This window comes from Passer montanus, unplaced genomic scaffold (genome assembly GCF_014805655.1).
Source record: "Passer montanus isolate IOZ18808 unplaced genomic scaffold, ASM1480565v1 scaffold29, whole genome shotgun sequence".
Classification (NCBI taxonomy): domain Eukaryota; kingdom Metazoa; phylum Chordata; class Aves; order Passeriformes; family Passeridae; genus Passer; species Passer montanus.
In genome coordinates this window covers 4,998,075-5,017,723 of record NW_024367596.1, presented here as the reverse complement: position 1 = coordinate 5,017,723, position 19,649 = coordinate 4,998,075, and the positions used below count along the sequence as shown (strand labels likewise).

Genomic DNA, 19,649 nt, shown 5'->3' with positions numbered 1-19,649 from the left:
ATAGCTTCAGTCATTCAAAACTGCTGTGAATTGGCCACGTGACTTAACAAGCATAATTTGCAGGGAACAACTAAAATGGGAAAGGAAAAAAAAGCCTACCTTGAGACAACTTCACACAAAAAGATAATTAGTTTAGCACCGATGTCACAAGCATTGCTTTTCTAGATGGCATAAAAAATTGTGACAGCTTGATGCAGATTGTTAAGTAAATCTTGGGTTTTGAACAGGAAACAAGACTAGAACAGTGGCAAACTTTCAGACTGGTTAGTGCAAAACCTGTGTGTGCCCTCCATAGGATGTTATGTGGATATGTGTGTAACTCTTCCATGAGCTTTTTTAGAAAATATTTAAGTAGAGCATGGTACCAATCAGTACTACTCATAATAATTTTAAAGACTTTTAACAGCATTTGACCTTCCAGTCTGAATCCATCAGATGCCTTATAGATGCACTACCACTTAATGAACTAGTGCACTTAATTCTAATATGTAAACATCTATTAATGCCACATTTTTAAAATTAGATATAAAACTAGATATTCTGAGACTATTAAAGTAACTATAGAGCTTCTGTCAGGAGTTTTAGATATGTTTTCTATTTTAAAATACAGCCTGCATCCATCAGGCTTCAGACAAATAGAATTCCCTCCCTTTGTTTGTTTTCCTACCTGTCAAACCAGGGGATCATTTAGTGCACTCTCAAACCCTTAACTACCTTCACCTGAAAATTACTTGAGATCCTGATGGAGGACTATATGAATGTTATCCTAGCATGAAAAAGGCCAAAGCTTTTACAGGTAAACATCTGGAGCAGATTCCCATTAGAGTAGGACCTCAATAGCCAGGTAAGTAGTCATTTTAAATTATTGAAGGATGATGGTTAGAACGGCAAAAGCTGACAGACTCTTCACTGTACAAGCAATGCTTGGCAGTGCTGAAAGTCAAATGAAGCCCTAAAGAGGTACTTAAATTAAAGGTCTGTCAGAATTTTATCATGCGTGTTTTCAAGTATTAATAACATCACCACAAAAATTTGACACAATTTGAACAGAGTGTCTGTGTGTAAAGGGAAAATATAATCAGCACAATTTAATGTGCAAGTGGCATTGGAAGCTGTACTCTGGAGAGGAAATCAGGGAGCTAACATGGATGGGTGACAGGAGGAACAGGAATCATGGATTTGGCTATGGGCATCAGTCAACAAGCTCACCCAAAGTGATCAGATCTGTTCCCCCAGCCTGGCTGGCTCTCACTGAAGGCTGTAATCAAGGCTGGAGCATGTGGTTGCTTTGCAGGGCAGACAAATGTGTTCTGCTGTTTGCTGATCCCTCAAGTCCAAAATCGTGCAACCACTGCCAGACAGAGAGTGCTGCTGCCCCTCTTCCTTACCATGACAGCTGAAGGCAGATTGAATGTCAAACTTGGCATCCCAGAGTATTTTAGTCCCAATGGGGTGATAGGGGGTTTGGAGAGACTCAACTCTGCAAGGTGCTCCTTCACACCAATGGCACTGCAGTCTGTTCAACATAGGAGGGGATTTGTAGATGAATTCTGCATCATTAGCAACTTAAAATTTGAGTTGTTTTTTAATTTTTTGATTTAAAACATGCTCTGGACTAAGAACTTCCTTCTGCCAACGAAGTCCAATAGCCCATACAAGACAGAGCACCAGACTAAATTATCAGAATCATCACAGTTACAGCCTGTGAGCAAACAGCAGCATCTGTTCCTAATCTGTCTCCTTTTCCACAGGAGAAATTGAAAGGCAGGAGGGAAGAGCAGAAGCATCTATCAACTGCAGTGCAGACCCCACTTCTGAGGCATGTGCTCTCAGCAACAGACATGGTGTCTGCCTTCCTCAGACTCAGCATCTGTACTCCTCCTTTCTAAAAATGGAATAGCAGCACTCCTGTGTTGCAGGGGGATGCTGTGAGGCTGAATGCATTAAAGACTGAGAGATGCTCAAACAGCTCTGGGGACTAAATAAGGATTTAAGATTTACAGATTGATGTGCCAGGCAAGGTGTGTACGATAGAGCAGTGGATGAGAATTCATTTCTGAGCAATCCTTCATGGATATTTCATACAACACTCACTACTTAGAAGTCCAGTTCTGATCCCAGAGTACACTGGCTGGTTAATGGTTTGTGTTGCCATATTTTAGGTCATGCTTAGGATTTCAGTGGGCAGGAACTAAGGGTGCATAAGAGTCACTGATTTTTGTTATTTATTAATTTTTGCAAAATTAAATTATTGTCTGACCAGAATTAAGAATAAGACAAGACAATAAGATTAAAATAGTTCACTTTTTAAAACTAAGTCTTGTTTCCAGACTGGGGAAGTTACACTTTGTGCAACTGCTGAGAAATTTGAAGGTAACTCTTGCATCTACACTAGATATTGCATACCTGCAGATCAGCAAATGGGCAAATCCACCACTGCTATAAAGAGGGAAAGCCCACTTCTCACTGGTTGAACATGCTTTTGCCACACTTGTTTTTGGTTCCTGCTCAAGTTGTTCAATGTTTACTGAAAACAGGTAAGCAATAAAAGTGTAGGAATGAAAGGGTTAAACAGAAAGAATAATGAATCCAGACTGGGGGAAAAAGGCATTTATATGATTTCTGACTGTTCACACTCATAGAATTTGAAAACACCTTCATTTTTTAAACAGCAAATTTGCAGATCATTAGCTGGTAATGTGCACTACTGCCTTTGGGTCTTTTGAAAACAAAAATGAAAAATGATCTAATTAAGCCTGGTCTACTGGTTGCAGCACATACCAGAGATCCAAGTTTGATTGCTGAATCCAGTGCTTGTCCTGGCAAGGTTTGGACCACAACACTGTGGTAGTGGTATGCAGCAGTTGATGGGAGTAGGATTATTGAACAGTGTTTTAAAGAGAAATCTTCTAATCAAACTCAGATATTTGAGTAGCACAACACAAAATGCTCTCCAGATGTTCGCTACAAGAAGCTGCTATGGAAAATCTTCAGAAAGATATAATACAATAAATAACATGAGATTTATGGATTTTTTTGACGGATTTTTTGACCATCCTGGGCATTTTAGAAATCACTGGGCATTGTTTATATAACTTGGACTCTATGCCTATCTGATAGCAGCTGTTTTGCACCATGTACAGCCCACTCTCCCTAATGCTCAAATTTCATCATTCATTCAGTTTGGCATTTATTTTATTTTCTCCACAGCTGTTTGTTTGAAGGATTTTACACTGCCTAAAATTTACCAAACTACAAAATTGAAGACTTTGAAGGACAGGTTAGCAGAAACATGACCAGCTAACATGACCTTTTGCTTGGTCTTTGTCTTTCTTGCTTCTCGTACCCAAGCACATATGACTAAGTTTGTGAACTCTTCAGTTCTGCACGTACAACTGGTGCTAGAGTTTCACAAAAGACCAGGTTCACAAAAATGCAGGAGTTCAGAAAAATACAGGACATCTGATCCTGCTCCTCCACTGGGAAATGCATGGTCTCAGCAGAGAGGGCTTCTATCAACCCAGCAGACATCCCAGCAGTCTTGAGTGTCTAGTGATCATAAAAATTTAAATTTTCCCTGTCTCTCTTTGCCTCTCGGAAGCAGTAAAAGCCTAATTACTGCCTGCACTCTTCTATTGGCACAGAAAGGAGAACAAAACTGTCACTTGTACGCCAGAGAAAATTAATCCCAGTCCTATAAATTACAGAGATTTATTAGTGTTGTAAATGTGCTTCTTCCCCTCTAGTCGGACTGCTGTGTTCTTACAGCCCTTCTTCTCTCTCCTGCAATTGTCAGAGCAGGAGACAGGTTTTCCCTGACATGGACACTTGTTCTCAGCAGACTGAGATCCCTCCTCTCATCTGAACCTACCTACTAAAGCACTTTCTGACAGCAACCACTCTCTGCTGAATTTCAGTAAACTGAGGAGTCTCTTCTAAGCAGAGAAGGACTTGACAAACCTGATGTTATTAGCATCTGTCTTGGCAATTATACAGCAATTTAGGAGAGCTATAAAGGCCCACTGGGTGAACAGCCCAAATTTCACATTGTTTCTTAAAACATACTGTTAAAACAAGACAGAGTCATTTTTGTAATGGCTAATTCACTATCACAGATTTTTGAGACTTCATAAGAATGTCCCTTGCAATATTCTGTCACGGACACACATATAAATGTCCTGACTTCATACAGCTAGGAGGATCTGAATTGTCATAATTAGCTCTGAATAGTGTGTGGCCTGATTTCAGCTGGGATAGAGTTAATTTGTGCACTCAGGGTGAGAATAATGTTAATATTCAGCGGTTGCTGAGCAGTGCTCACACCAAGGCAAGGACTTTTCAGCTCCTCACCCCCCCAGCAAGTAAGGTGGGGGGGCATGAGAGGTTAGGAGGGGACAGAGCCAGGACAGCTGAGCCCAACAGGCCAAAGGGAAATTCCAGATATTCCACATGCTGTGGCCTCATGCTCAGCATGTAACCTGGGGGAAGCTGGCTGGGGGTCACTGCTCAGGAGCTGCTGAACATCTTATCCAGGGGCCATGAGCAATTGCTCTGTGTACCTCATGTTAGGCACATCTTCATTGTTTTATCATTATTATTGCTATTATTTAATTTCATTTCTGTAATATTAAACTGTCTTTATCTCAATTAATAATTTTACTTTTCTATTTCCTTCCCCAGTTCTCTCCCCCAGGGAGGAATAAGTGACTGGCTCTGTGCTGTTTAGCTGCCTGCTGGCTTAAACCACCACAGGAGAGCTTTCAAAGGAGATTTCCAATTTATCAAAACCATCAAATCTTGCAAATTTTGGCCCAGCTGGTGGGCTTTCATTCATATGCTGAACATACAGATCCAGAAGAAGATCATAAATCAGTCATAAAATTGTGACAAAATTGTGTTCAATTATTGGGTAAGAAGCTAAATGCTCAAATTTGCCTTCCTTAATCTTTTCTGGAAAGACTCTATGCTTCTGTTTAAGCTAAGTAGTTGATGTTATCTGTGATGAAAAATTTCTTAGTAAAGAGCCTTTCAGTCTACAAGTGAAGTTTCATCTTTGTATCTGGCCAACCTCTCCCTACCACCCCAAATATTAACAGAGAAGCAAGCAGCAACTCTACCAGTCCTACATGATAATTTGTTTTACTCATTGACCATAAACCATCAAAGCGTGTGTTTGAGATTCAGAACTCTGAAGCACATCTACTTGAAGGGATGAAACTGCTCAGGAAAAGAGCCCCTTGTTACCATTTTCATAGCCCTGAAAAAATACCAAATCTGCATATCTTCATGATCAACAGACATAATTTATGAACAGAATAATATGCTTGACATTTCAAACTTTTGATTTTACTTGGTAATAGAGTTTTCTAAGGGTCAGCTCAAGTAGATCAGCATCTTTATATGCTTGCAGAAAACAGAAGAGACCAGGAATTTTTAGTTTTAGTTTAGCTCCACAGAGCTTCACCAGTAGGCAATGCTGCCTCCCTTCTGGAGGGAGGTGGGGTAGCCTTTAATATTAATATTTTTTTCATTGCAGCCTAAATGCAGATGGGTTGGCATTTGGGGAAGTTCTGTTGCTTAAGAGACACTTTTAAAGAATTTTCTGATTTTTTCCTTTTATAAACACAGTATTTTCTATGTTTATCAAACTGAGATCAGTCAGTGAAAAAAAAAAAAGAAACATCTTTGTACTTGGTGAAATACATAGGGTTAGAAAACATGCAAAAAGGTGTACAGAGAAACTTTAAAAGAGTGTTAGTTTAAATAGTATGGACAAAATTCAGTCAAAAGGTGGGATGCAACATATCAAAAGTCCATTTCAAGAAAACAAAAACCCTCCTTTTTAAATATTGTTACTGTTTTGTATCAAAACGTAGAACTTAACAACATTCTTTCTTTTAAAAAATTAAAAATATATATGTATAACAACAAGCAAGAAGACAAAACACATCAAAAATGGGAATTAAAAAAAACAAAAAAACTCTTCAAAAGAAGACAAGAAGTCAAAAAAAGAGGGGAGAAAAAAGATTTTCAGGGATCCTTGTCATGCAAATCAGTTTGGCGGCAAAAAATACCTTCATCTTCAGCACCGTCATTATCACCTAAATCATCTGTCTGTTTCTTTGTAAGGGGACCTAGGATTAAGAACGGAGAAAATGGAGGAAAAAAGACAATTCAAGAATATACAAGACTGAGGAAAAAAAACAGTGAATATTAAATTCCCACGGACGTCTCAAGAAAAACATTTTCAGGGAGGGAAATCTTAGTTTATAACAACCCGTTTTTCATTAAGTTTTTCAAACATTACAGCAAAACCTTCCCTCAGGGGTATAGCTATTAGAAACATCTAGCACAAGAAGCAGAAAGTGCCCAGTGCTTTATTGTTTTTAAATGAAGAATCAAAGTTTGTTTACTAAAAGCATACCCCGCCATAGACCGTAGTTATACACTTCATTTAATTGTTTTTTCCTGTTGCTGTTATTTGGAATAGTGGAGACAAGAGCTGCCAAATTACATCTTGCACTTGATGCAATAAGGTGGTTAATAAAAGTCTTGACAGTTGGTTAAAACAATATTTTCTGTCAAATACTAATTCATTTATCTAAATTCAACCATTTAAGCTCATGCTTTATATAAAGATAAGCACAGGTTTAATTTTGGGGTTTTTGACACATTAATCACATTCTCTTTTAAATAGAACTGTAGATATCCTTGAACCTTTGACTACCCACTGAGATATTTGTAAAGAAACATGAAAATCCATATAAACCAGAATCAAGAGTGAAATCCCAGACCAACTGAAGACAATGACTTTTGCCATTGATTTCAATGGGGCCAGAGTTTCATGCAAAAAGTTGTATTGAATTGAAATTTTAGCTTGGACAAAGCATCCAAGTTCATAATTCCTTATCTCCATAAAAGGATGACGAGACAAAATTCCTTTATGCCCAACACCTGTATTATTAACAAGTATTTATAGATTTATCATGTTTTCCAATGGGAAAAATGCCCACTTTACTGAGAAATAAAAATATACACCAGAAGGAAAGTCAAAGGCCATTCTGAAAATATTTCCAAGTCATATATTTTACACACTTACGCACAAACAAAAGACAGTTGGAACTCAGCATTATCTTTCCTTTTTTTTCAGAGCTCTCTCATTTCCATGACATTCTGTAATTTGCATGCGAAAAAGCAATCAGTAGAAACTCAGGGCTAAGTAACAAAAAAAGAAAAAGCCAGCCAAGCACAGAGTAGAAAACAAGAAATTCCTCATGCATAAAATAGCAATAGACAAAAACAACAACGAAAAAAGAGATGAACAGTATGTGTTGATATTTGCAGTTGATGTAGGCAAGAGACATGCATTAAATCTAAGCACTGTGGAGTATTAAAACATTTGTATTTAAAAAGCTCTCTGTTATTTTACAGGATATTAGTCATTCAGCATTAAACTTGTCTTTTATAGGCAAAATACCATGTATTTGAGTGATGCATTTTTTAAAAAAATCATAAAATGTTTTTACCAGGTGCATGGGTTTAAGAAACAGAAAAAAAACCATGAAGTACCATGAGACTTTAACTGTGAATGTAGAAACTGGACTGTATTATTGAAAGCCAAAGCTCAATACCTTAATTCCTGCATCAGCCAGGAGTATAGTTTTTAACTCATTCTAAATACAGAACACTAGAATTACACATCATAAATAAAACACAAGCATTTTTATAATCACACCTGTAAGAATCACTCCCTTCAATTGAAAGCCTTGGTGATGCAGGTTTTTCTTACTACAAGCCCTGGATATAATCTTTGCAATATTTGGTATCTGGATAATGTGCCCTGATCCAAACACACACATTCAAATACCTCTCTGCCTACCATTTTCATACCATAACAACTTTACTTCTAAAAGAGTAAAATCAGAAAAATAAAAACTCTATGCAAAGAATGACAATAATTTCATTACTGGTTTTCAGCATAGAGAGCAGGAAGGGTAAATTTAAGAATGGTAAGAGCTGTGCACTTAAGATGGAGATGCAGACACAGGCAAGGATATATATTTATACATATACACACACACATGTTCTTAGTAGCTTCTTATATTTTGAATTTTAAAAGTCACCAGAAAGGGACAAAGTGACATCTGAAAAGGCAACCGACACACATTTCTCCAAATAACTTGCATAGAGATGGGCAATTTATTTTCTAGACAAAACCAAGACAGTGTATGTTACTTTTTTTTTTTAAGACCTGGCCTTTGGCAGGTATTTTGTGTAGATCATGGTTCAGATCTCAACTTCAATTACAAATTGCATCAACCATCTCAGTGTGAATGTCTGGTCTCATACAATTTCTGATTTTATAATATGGTAAAGCATGACTGGGGCTAGCTTTAAAAATGACCTGGATAATTTTCATGGTTATGTAGTTCTGAGGTTCTCTGAAAAACATTTTTTTTTAAAAAATTAGACCATCTTCCTTAAAATCATAGACTTGTTAAGGTTGGAAAAGACCCCAAAGATTCAGCTCAGGCATTAACCCAGCACTGCCAAGGCAGCCGCCAAGCCATGTCCCCAGGAGCCACACTCACACATCTTTTAAATACCTCCAGGGATGGTGACTCAACCACTTCCCTGGGCAGCCTGTTCCAGCGCTTGACAATTCCTTTTTGCAAAGGGGCTGACCTATTTTTAAGTTGTCATAAATTAAACATGTTTTTTAATATAGGCATAGATCTGTTTCACAATCCAAGGGCTCTGCTCCCCACATCCCCCAAGCAGAGGGACGCATCCCTGTGGAGGCACGTGGCAGAGCCACCAGGCACCACTCACAGTGCCTGGGAAACAGATGAGAGATTATTTCTCCCACAGTTCACTCTGGTCTGCAAATATAATCTATTGTATCTTCACAGAGGTTTTCTGCTTCCTGGAACTGTAATGCTCTGAGTCTAAGGAACCAAAGCAGAGTTTGGCACTCATGGAGCAGGTATGAACCTCCTCATATTTTATCTAAACACAAAGAGGTGCTGTGAAGATTAATTTATATTTTTTTAATTGCTGGGCAATCCCTAAAAGCAGCATCATCTCAAGACCCACTGTGCACAGGGCTGTCTGAAAGGGCAAAATCAAGAGGTTCAGCCTGGAGTACTCTGGGAGGAGGCAGAGCTTTGTTATGATCTGTGCTGCCTGCTCCACGTTCAGATGCTGAAGACACTTTCTGAAGTCGTGAAAGTGGTATTAAGAGAAGCTCTGGATTAGAATTCCACCCCTTTCAGCAATAACTCTCATTCTAAAATCAGTAAGAAATGGCTTTTGCTTCTGATTCTCCAGATAACTGATTACTCTGACTAACAGCCTCGCTGTCTCTGGATGATCATAAAGAAAGATTGATGCTTTGGGTCCTCACACAGGAAAACACTCCAAAATCACAAGCAGATAAACAGAATAAAATCTTATAGCAAGAACCTACAAAATGTAGCAGCAATAGCCTTTTTAAGTAAAAATAAATCAGAACTAAAATTGCTTAGTAGGTGTATAATTTTTAGATATTTCCTGCAGTTTTCAATTTATATTCTAGAGATAACTTATGATTTTGTAAATTAAATGTATCCCCCAACTAGGTTTATTTCTTTAGCACTGACTGTTCATTCAGTATATGATATTTTATGGTTCTTCTAGAATTTTAATATTCTTTTCAGGTAACAAAAACTAATTTTAAGAATAGCGATACTAAGACATAATGGACTATGAGCCAATGAAACAAAAAAGAATATTTTACAAAACTATGATTGCCAGAAGTCTTTTGTCCTCAGTTACTTTTCACTGTTGTTCTACTCTAGCCTTCTCTTCACCTTTTGTGAAGGCCCAATTAGTTTTACTTTTTGAGCATTTCACTTTCCAAAATAGGCATCCATTATATAAAAAAAAAGGATTTTAATATGTTTAATTCACAAGCCTTCAAACAGATAATGCTGCTTTACTATGCCAGCCTAAATTTTAGCTCAAGTTTATGTAATAAATATTAATTATCAACAAAGTAATCAGGTACCATAACTAATGGGGGGAAAGAGGATACTAAAGCCTCTAAAATGCTGATGCAAAGATGATTTACTTATCAAAAGGCTCTCTAAGGTTTAGTCTCATTTAGTCTCATGTTGGTGCATACCCATAACTCTCATTAATGCTAATGGAAAATTAGACCCCTAAGTCACTTTAAAAAGGGGGTAAAGTGATTACTGCATTTTATGTTTCCTAAAGGCAAGGAACAGTCTCACTACAAAAGCTGAAGAAACTGTGAGCAGGAGGCACTCCTAACGAAGCCTATACTCGTTTAATTTAAAAATAGTTCTTGCATTATTTAAATTATTATTCAAATATTTATTCTGTTTGTATTGCAATCAATGCTAAGGCACTAACATGATGCATTTTTAGATCCTGATGGTGACTTGTAGAAGCCGTTCCTCTGCTCAAAGTAAGAGAAATAACACACCTCCTGTCCAGTTAGCTAAAGAGTAATTACGCTCTCAGAAATAATTAAATCCAGCCATATTAATTCTGGTTTTTATCATTCCCTTTGATGAAGGACTAAGGTACTTTAGCTCCCAAATACATTAAAGCTGATTATAAATTCTCTCTTTATGGGCTTGATTCGGCTGAAATTATCCCTGGCCTTTCGGGCCACAGGAGTGCGGGAGGCGCGGAAGCTCTGGATGTCATTAGCTCTTTGGCCTGGGAAAGCTATTCATCATCAAATAGAGTCATGCTGCAAGTTGACACCATTTTGTAAAACAACAGTGCAAATCCTCTAAACTTAATAAATCAGGGCTGATGTATACAGCCATTGTTCGGGCCAAAATGTTCTCCTTCGGTAATGAGGAAAGTGGGGAAGAAAAAAGGACCTTTTACATCAGGTTAAGTAGGCTCCATGGATCCAGTAATTTAGAAATCACCATAGCAATAATTATTCTTTGAGATACGGTGTCTGCTCGATGGAAAGGGGGAGAGACAAGACTGAGGCTGACTGCTGAATTTGTACCTGTAGAAAAATTCACCAGGTGGGTTGCAACACTGTGAAATTTGATATTACACGTTTATCTTCAAACTTTTCTAAGTGCCCCTAGCCAGCTACTGCTATTTCTTCTTCATTAGCCCATTTCTTAATTAAGCATTGAAAATCTGTGAAGTGAAATTACCTCATCTTTTTACACACCAGTTTTGGTTCCAAATATAAAATAATAATTTTTTTGTTATTTCTACCATCATTTTTATGCAACAGATTCTCCAACTAAAAAAAAACAAAAAAAAAAAAAACACAAACTTGTGTTGAATTATCACTGTCTAGCAGATGTTGGCTGAGGCACAATAACTTGTAGCACCTATTTCCAGTTTTTCATTTAAAATAAATTAATCATGGGTTATAATTAACAATCTTCACACCTCAACATTTTCTGTGAAGAAAAATCAGATTTGTATATGTTGAGACTGAAATATAACTCCCTCTATGTATGCATATATGTAATGACAGAAGAGAAAGTTACAGCACAATAGTTATCTGATGAATAATTTTATAAAGTCATCTTCTCTCACTTGAAAATTAGAAAGCTCTCAGCAAAAATAAAAGAACTAGGATTTCTTAGAGAAGATACAAAAGGCGGCTGGGTCTAAGAAACACTTAAATGAAAAAAACCAAATTCCTTCTTTTGTTGTACTTTGCTGCAACAGACAAAACAATCTTTTTATTTCTTTTTTATTTCCCTTTTTACCATCCTGATTTTACCACACACTCACTCCTTTGCTTTTGATTCAGACACACACATACTCATTAAATTCCTTTTATTTCCATATTGCACTTATTTGTAATATTCATACTTATCAGCAGGGCAAAGCCCTGGCCGACTTTGCTTTTTGATGGCAACATTTGCATTCATGTTTTAACAACAAATGATGGCACAAACCTCAGTAGTTTCACATCTCACTACCTGATTTGTGATGACAATCAAGCTCTGTAATTAGAGCTGCAAGTAACTCAAATTTGCATCTGCAAGTGAGTGACAGGTACAAATTGAACCCACAAAAGGGTTGCCAACTTTCTTTGAAAATTTACATGTATAAATGCTTTGTCACTAAAGAAGCTATTCTGACACTTCAAGACTAACTCCTGCTGTGCCTTTTATAACAGCATATTGCTGAAGTGTCACACAGAAAGAATATCTAATCCCAAACCTTTTTATTCACAAGATTAATCACACTGGCTGGATCTTGATTTTCCTTAAATCTGAAGGAGTTTCATTACTGCATGCTAGATATGTGTGAATTTAAATAAGATTAGAATCTGGGAACGTAGGGAGAGCTTCACTCTTCTGCTTCCCATTTTAGATGCAGCCTGAAATTCCCTGTATTCTCAGAGGCACAGGCACTTTATGTTCACATGCCCTGAGAACAGCCCCTTGGTAAATCCCATTCCCTTCAAAATAGGTCACTCTATAAATCCAATTCCATTTCTGGGATCTTTTGGTTCCATGATATGCCTTGCATGGAGCCATGCAGCACTCCGGGAGAAGCAGGATGAGTGCAGGTGGGAGGGCGAGGTGTCCCCACCCACACAGGGGACAAGGTGAGCCCTGGGAATATCCTGGGTAATCCTGACAGGCTTGGGGTGAACACACAGCTCATGTACAGGGTCATCTAGCACAGGGGAGAAGCTGTGGAAGAGCCAAAAACCTGAGAGTTATTCTACACATCCTAATTTCTGAGGCACTCCAACTTTGGCTCTAGCCAGTGGAAAAAAAATGCTACAGAGGGGAAAGAGGAGAGACATTTATTCACTTTTTTATCCCAATGGAAGTGAGGAATGAAGCAGACAGGATAAAGGAGTGGATGTCCCACCCACCAGAAGTAGACATGAGGAAAGGAATGTTTCAAAGGGACCAAGACTCTGCTGGCCAAGGTTGGCACAAAGCAGAGCCCATGCCTTTGGCCAGGAACACTGCAGCTGGAGAGCTCCAGAGCTGAGGGATGGGTGGGTGAGAGACATGGAAAATGGAAATTGTAAGCTGTTATATTGGCATTAACATCAGCATTTACGACTCCAGTGCAACCTCACGTGCTTATGTCACAAGTTCATGAAGATTTCACCATTCTGTTTGCATTAATAATTCATGTTGTTTTACAGACACTCATACTCAGGGCGACACACTGCTGTAAGGAATTGAATGCAGCATTGCATGGCTGTGCCACCACCTGAGCTTTGAGATCATGAATCAGTTCTCTCTCTCTACAGGTAATGACTACAATCCAGACCCTAATGAAGACTTATGGACATGCTTAACTTTAAGCTTCTGAGTAAGTTCTCCGAAGTCAACAGGCTAAATCCAATAATATTAAGATAGATTCACTACCATTAACAGAACTGCACATTTGCATCTGGGCCAGGAGGTCAGCTCAGGAGTAAAAGATAAACAGACAAGAGCATCCCAAATTTCTAACTTCCCTCAGTTGTTCTGTGAATAAATCTGATCAACAAATAGAATTTCAATCTCTTGAACACACTACCAAAGCTCTGCAATGAAATTGTCTTTTTATAAATGCATTGTTTCTTAGTCCGTGTACATACAAATAAAATTCTGCATTTATTTTCCACAGCCCTCATAATCAAATTGCTTCCTAATTTTAAAGAAGATATGAACCTGTTTTAGACTACAAGCTCATAAAAATTGGTCATATTTAGCTCATGTGATAGAACTAAAGATTTTTTTTTGATCCAAATTTTCAATTCCCAAAGGAAGACTTACAACTGCCATTAACGTATCAACATTAATCTTCACTTTCCCTTGAAGATCTCTCTAGCATTGCTGTAATAAGTGCAAGACAGGATGCAGTGAGTGCATCCTTTATATAAGGCCATACAAAGACACAGCTGAAAAAAATACCATCAATTTAGGTGAACTGGTAAGGTTTGTTCTATTTTTTTTCTGCTTTTGGGGGTAATTTCTGTTATCATGATTCAGACAGGTAGGGTGGGTCCTCTACAGCAATAAGCTACACTATGAAAAAGCATTCTCTGCTGTCTATGGACTTATATGCAAAAATAATATGAAAAATATTATTTCACTTTTATTGCATTGCTGCCTTCTTTCTTCAGCCCAAAACAACAACTGGATAAATAAATTTTCTAATCTTGTCCCCAAATCTCTCTCTTTCTGCAAAGAAAAGATCCCAGAACAACAGTCTCGAGAGGTGAGATCACTTTGAGATTCCTGCACAAGTAATTTCCTTTGCTAGGGACAGTCCTGGCTGCTGGAAAAACCTTTTTCCTGACTAATTCTGCTAACTGCCAGGGCTGGTGCTACAGCAGCTCTATGGGTTTGTTTATGGCACAGCTGAGCATACAGTCCAGCTCTCTTAAGGCCCAGTTTCAAATACACAAATAGCAGAGCAAAATTGGTCTTCATGTAACCATGTAATTGAACATTGCAGAGAAAATGAAGTTAATTGTGCATAATATTTTCATATAGAGTTTGGAGTGAAATAAGTTCTCCCACCCCTCTTCCCAATGCACTTCATGTCATCTGGTTTCAAGGCACATGCCTGGAGCTCTGTGTAACTCACTGCAACCTGTGCAGTGTTTTACAATCTAGAAACACACTCCTGCAACCACAGACCTCAGGGATGGTACGCAAGTCTTGTTTTCTCCATTTTCTGATTGAGCCACTACCAGTAAAATGAATCCAGCTACCTCACAGAGCTGAATTTCTTCAGAAAAGTGGCAAAGGGAAGAAGAATCTTGTCTTGTACGGCTGACTGTAATCCAACCCTGCCCTCAAATATGCTCAGCAGACAGAGGAGCAGGGAGTTTAGAGGTAAAGCTCTTATTGATCACCCTTCCAATGTTCTTGTGCTAACTCTGAATCACTGCATTTCTTGCCACATTTTGAGGAACATAAAGAAAATCTGATTCTATAGTGAGAAACCAAGGAGGTCGTGTATTCTGAGTCATTCCCAGCAGGTTACACTGGGCAGAGCTGCACCCTCTGCTATCAAACGTCAAGGCTTGTCTCCAGCAGGGGCCAGAACTTCCCAACCTAATGATGCTGGTCCTAAGTCACAGGGCTGCTCCTTGTGATCTCAAGGGCAGAAATTGCACTACTGATATATTTCCTATATTTGCATGCACAGTCATGTCCAAAGGCTTTGAAAAATGTTCACCCAATCCAGTTTCTTCCTGAAAGGTGGAAGTGGAGGATTTCCTTTTATTTACATATGGCCACATAAATATATGTGTACACATATAGACAAGCAGGCTCTCCTATGTGCCTTTTTATCACAGGGATTTCTTCCTACACTTCTGAAAGTCTGAGCAACACTGGAACAGAAACACATTAAAGAAATTAATACTGATACTAATAACCTGGTGTTCAGAACTACAGTCTTTCCATTAACTTGGATCTTAGAAAGAATAAAGATACTTTAAGTCAAATTTTTCTCTGCTATTTGATGCTTTCAAAGCATCCTTTAAGGCCATTTATTTGGACTGTGGTCACCAGCTTTTAGAAACATAATTATATCTGCTCTCATTACCACACCTTTTGACAGAACCAAAGTGCATAGCTCTGAGAAATGGCAATGGGAGAGCTGAGGGGACAGCATTTATGTAAAAGGCTGTCAGAAGGAAAGTGTCTGGCCCCACTTATCTTCTCATATTTACATTCTGTATTTTTAGAAGAGCATAATTTTAGGCAGGAAATCTCAAAACATCTCAGCAATGAAGCAGTCACAAAACCAGAACAGCACAGCCAGCACTTGAAGATTAGTGGGATCAAATACTTGTCATAAGAAAAATCATTTTCATTTTGACATGTTTTCAGTGTTAGCACAGTACCTGTTTTGAAGGTGCAGTTGACTTGCTCTGCATGTTATATTAAGGATTCCCAAAAGAATAGAAAAAAAAGTCCTTGTACTGAATGGAGCGTGAAAGGAAATCAGAACTCCCAGACAGGCAGTGATACTTGGGACCAGTTTTACTGGTTTTTATTTACACAGTTACTGTCGACTCCTGCATGGACAGAAGGCTCCAAACCCTTCTGGCAGAAACTTTGCCTTCATGCTTCCTGTTTAATAATTGAGTATCTTAACACAGAAGCTGGTGAATAGAAAATGATCATCAAAATGAAACAGATCTAAAAAATGTCAAGTCTAGAACTACAATATATTATTTACAAAAAGCATAGCAAATTTAAAAGCAAAATGTCAGAGTAGCCCTTGCTTCCATTTTCACAACAGCCACTTAGGTGAGAGTTGACAGGTTTGGGACAATATGACATTTCTAATTCTTTATCTGCTGACAATAACCCTGCTCTCTGGTGGAAAGCAACAAAATGCAGAGCAGATAAAGGCATAACATTTCTAAGCATTGGACAAAAGGTGCTCTCACTTCTGTTTTTGTTTATTTTCCTTCTGGAAGTCAGCTTGCTTCGGATCACAGTAAGGGCACAGTTACCATGGGTTTCACACCAACTAGTGGGGTAAAATGTACTTTCTTTTGCCTAATAAATATTGATAAATTAAAGGAAGAATATGTGCTACTAAATTACAGTGATGATCCAAGGTTTCATGCATGGGTCCTTTTGGTAACAAAATCACTAGCCAAGTAAAACAGGGCATTTTACAAGGGCTACACACACAGCAGTTACTTTATAACCACTTGAACTCTTTAGTGAAAATAGTTAAGGTTGGTTTGTTTAGAGTGGCCAGTAGCATCCTCTGTATAGAATGTAAAAAAAAAAAAATCTGTGAGGAATATTTTTGAGACTATTTGAGCAAATAATCTTTATGATCCTTTCCCAAGTCAACCAAAGTTAGTGAATAACCTGTCACAGTATCCAAGCTCCATCCTGCTGGGCACAATGAATGCCTACAGCAAGCACAGCCAACTCCTGGCACTAGGACTATACTTTAGACTATCAAACTACCAGAACCACTGAGGGCAGTGCAGATTATTCCTGTAACAGACAGTGCTGGCCTGTCCCTAAGGGGCAGCAAAAATTGTCTGTGCTGTTGGGTCCATAAGCAAAAGCAATCTTGATTCTCATTTCCACTTCCACAGCAGTAATGAGTAGTTTCCATAGTAGGAGGCAGAATTTAAAATGTACAGTTTTCCTGTACAATTAGTTAGTTTGTTAGCATTGTGGATTCAATAATGTTTGGAAGTGTTAGACAGATTCATTCCAGCTCTTTAGCTAAGGGATTATTAACTGAACTGTAAATGCAGGGTATTTAATGTAGACAAATGGGAACAATCCAATTAACTTCAATTGTTTCTGAGAGCTTTTAACTCATGCCTTCAGAGATATACATGCACTGAGAGTTTATTAACACTGTGATTTAAATGTAGGAGAAAGTTTTAGAAATGTATGTGGGCATAGATGGCTTCTACATATTTTTGGTAAAGTGAGACTTAAAAAAATAATTCTCTTTCTCCTGGGATTTTCTGTGCAGAGTTTATGTATATCTGCTGGAGGAAGAATAGATGAAGACAGAATATTTGAAATCAAAAGCAAAAGAACCTTTTACTGATATCAGTTCCCCGAAAATAATAATAAACTGTGTTTACTTGTCTTTTATTGGTGAAACCTGGTTTCCTGGAAAACACATCAGCCAGTATTATTGATCAGTAATAGTCAGTAAGTCTCTTTGTGTTGAAAGGTTTGTAAAATAGACAGAGTTTTGTCCACTTCCACATGGTTTGTAGAAATAGACATACACAAATTAAATGATCCATTTAACAGAAGAAATGTAATAGTTCTGTATTGTCAGAAAGCTTGAAAAATTAGAGTTGCTTTATATTTCAATGTAAAGCAATAAACTAACTTTGCAATTAGTACTGTTTGTAAATTGAAAGCATTTTTATATAAAGTCATGATTCACTGTGGGTTTGGATGAGGTTCCAGTGCTTGTCTGCTGAGCTGGGACATGGCCTCAGCTTGGAGCTGCTCTCACTGGAGCTTCAGGGCCCTTCCTTGGCCACTCTCCTTCCCCGTTCCCTTCACCCCAACCCACACATGACATCAGGATCAGAGCAGCTTTGGCAGATTTCCAGCTGGCTCTGGATTCCAGCCAGCTGTAACCCTTCCTTGCAAGAGGCAGCTTCCCAAAAACCAGATGTGTGATTAACACCAGTGCAAATCCCACCTGAGCTGGCCCTCTTCTACTCTGAACAGCACACACAGAGCTCTAAATTCCACTGATGGCTGTAACTGTTAAGAGCTGAGACAAACACTACAAGAACTGGCTTACAACTACTCAAAGAACATGCTGCAATGAAATACATCATTCTCAGCAGTGCCAGTGCATCCTTTGTTTTCTAAGGTGCTCTCCCCTGGGCCTTCCACTGAAACCACTGATGAGCAATGAAATTTATCTCACACTGTGAGCAGAATGAACTGGCACTTCATTAGTTCTACTGTGACACACCCAAACTATAAACACTAAATGTAGCTCCCCACATGAGCTAAATAACCATGTTAATAAGAGATTTTAGCAAGCACAGACCATATAGAAAATACAGCCCACATCACTGCAGATCCCTCCAATTTCATTTCTTGCCACAATCAATTTACAGTTCCATAAAATTAGTTAATTCATTGTTAATTTTTTCATGTGGAGTTCATTTCACGCAGACAGGAAGGACTGAATATAAGCTCTCATTAAAATGAGTGCATTGTGTAGCATCACACCTATATAACAGTCTGATATTCTATTGTTTTGAGCAATTAGTGCACGTCATTGGAAGCGCAGATGGGTGATTCAAATCAGTGTGTGTCATATGCAAAATTCACAGAACATTTAAAGTCTTCCAACTAGTTGCATCTGTCATATCTATTATGTCAAATATTAAACTGCAGTCTATTTTGGGTTTCAAGCCTGAAATAAAGATCCTCCTCTCCCATCATCCTTCAAAGTAAAAATAACATTATCTGTGAAGGGAAAACAAAATATCTTGAAACCTATATCATTTTGGCAGCAAGAGGTTACATTTACATCTCTCTTGTTACACCCACTTGTTCAGGCTGAGATACCCTGTCCTTTTATATCCCCCTAATAAAATTTCTCACTTGAAAAAATGTTCCAATTTCATTTTGCTAAAAATTTTCCCCAAAGTTTCATTTAAACTTCAAATTTTAATTTTCTTAAGAAGAAAATGATATATTTAATGGACCACAGCTGTCTGGAAAGTACATATTTGATAGGCATACAGTACTAATTTGGAAAATGAGTGTGATTTACTTGATGAGTCACACTGAATGTCTGTAAATATGTATCCAAGTTTCTTACTAGACTAGTAAGCTGTATAACATAGAAATCACTCTTAAAACACAAATATCTTCCCATAAGAGTGGACGCCAACATTAACAGCTCCATATTCCTCACTGCTTTCATGATTTTGGTTGATGAAGCACAGAAATAAGATATTCTCTAAGGGGGCAGATATTGAATGTAACAGATTTTCTCAATTTAACGTTTTTTAGAACATAAAAACCATGGCATGGCACTAGGCAGGCCCTGCTGCAGACAAAACAGCAGCTCCATTAAACCAGGCTCCTCAGGCTCTGAGCGATGGGAATGGCTCAGGCATCCTGCAGCTCATGTCTGCT

The 19,649-nt window shown here is 38.1% G+C and overlaps 1 protein-coding gene across 7 annotated transcripts in view; it reads right to left on the bottom strand.

The window, feature by feature from the left end:
• Window positions 1–19,649, bottom strand: part of NLGN1 (neuroligin 1) — a 429,421-nt gene that overhangs the window by 192,415 nt on the left and 217,357 nt on the right. For 5 of the 7 annotated variants that reach the window (XM_039713806.1, XM_039713805.1, XM_039713804.1 and 2 more), the window contains exon 3: window positions 6,075–6,134. The exons of the other annotated variants lie outside the window; for them this stretch is intronic. In XM_039713806.1, coding sequence (XP_039569740.1) covers window positions 6,075–6,134 — 60 coding nt within the window. The remainder of the gene's footprint in view (window positions 1–6,074; window positions 6,135–19,649) is intronic. 7 annotated transcript variants of the gene reach the window in all.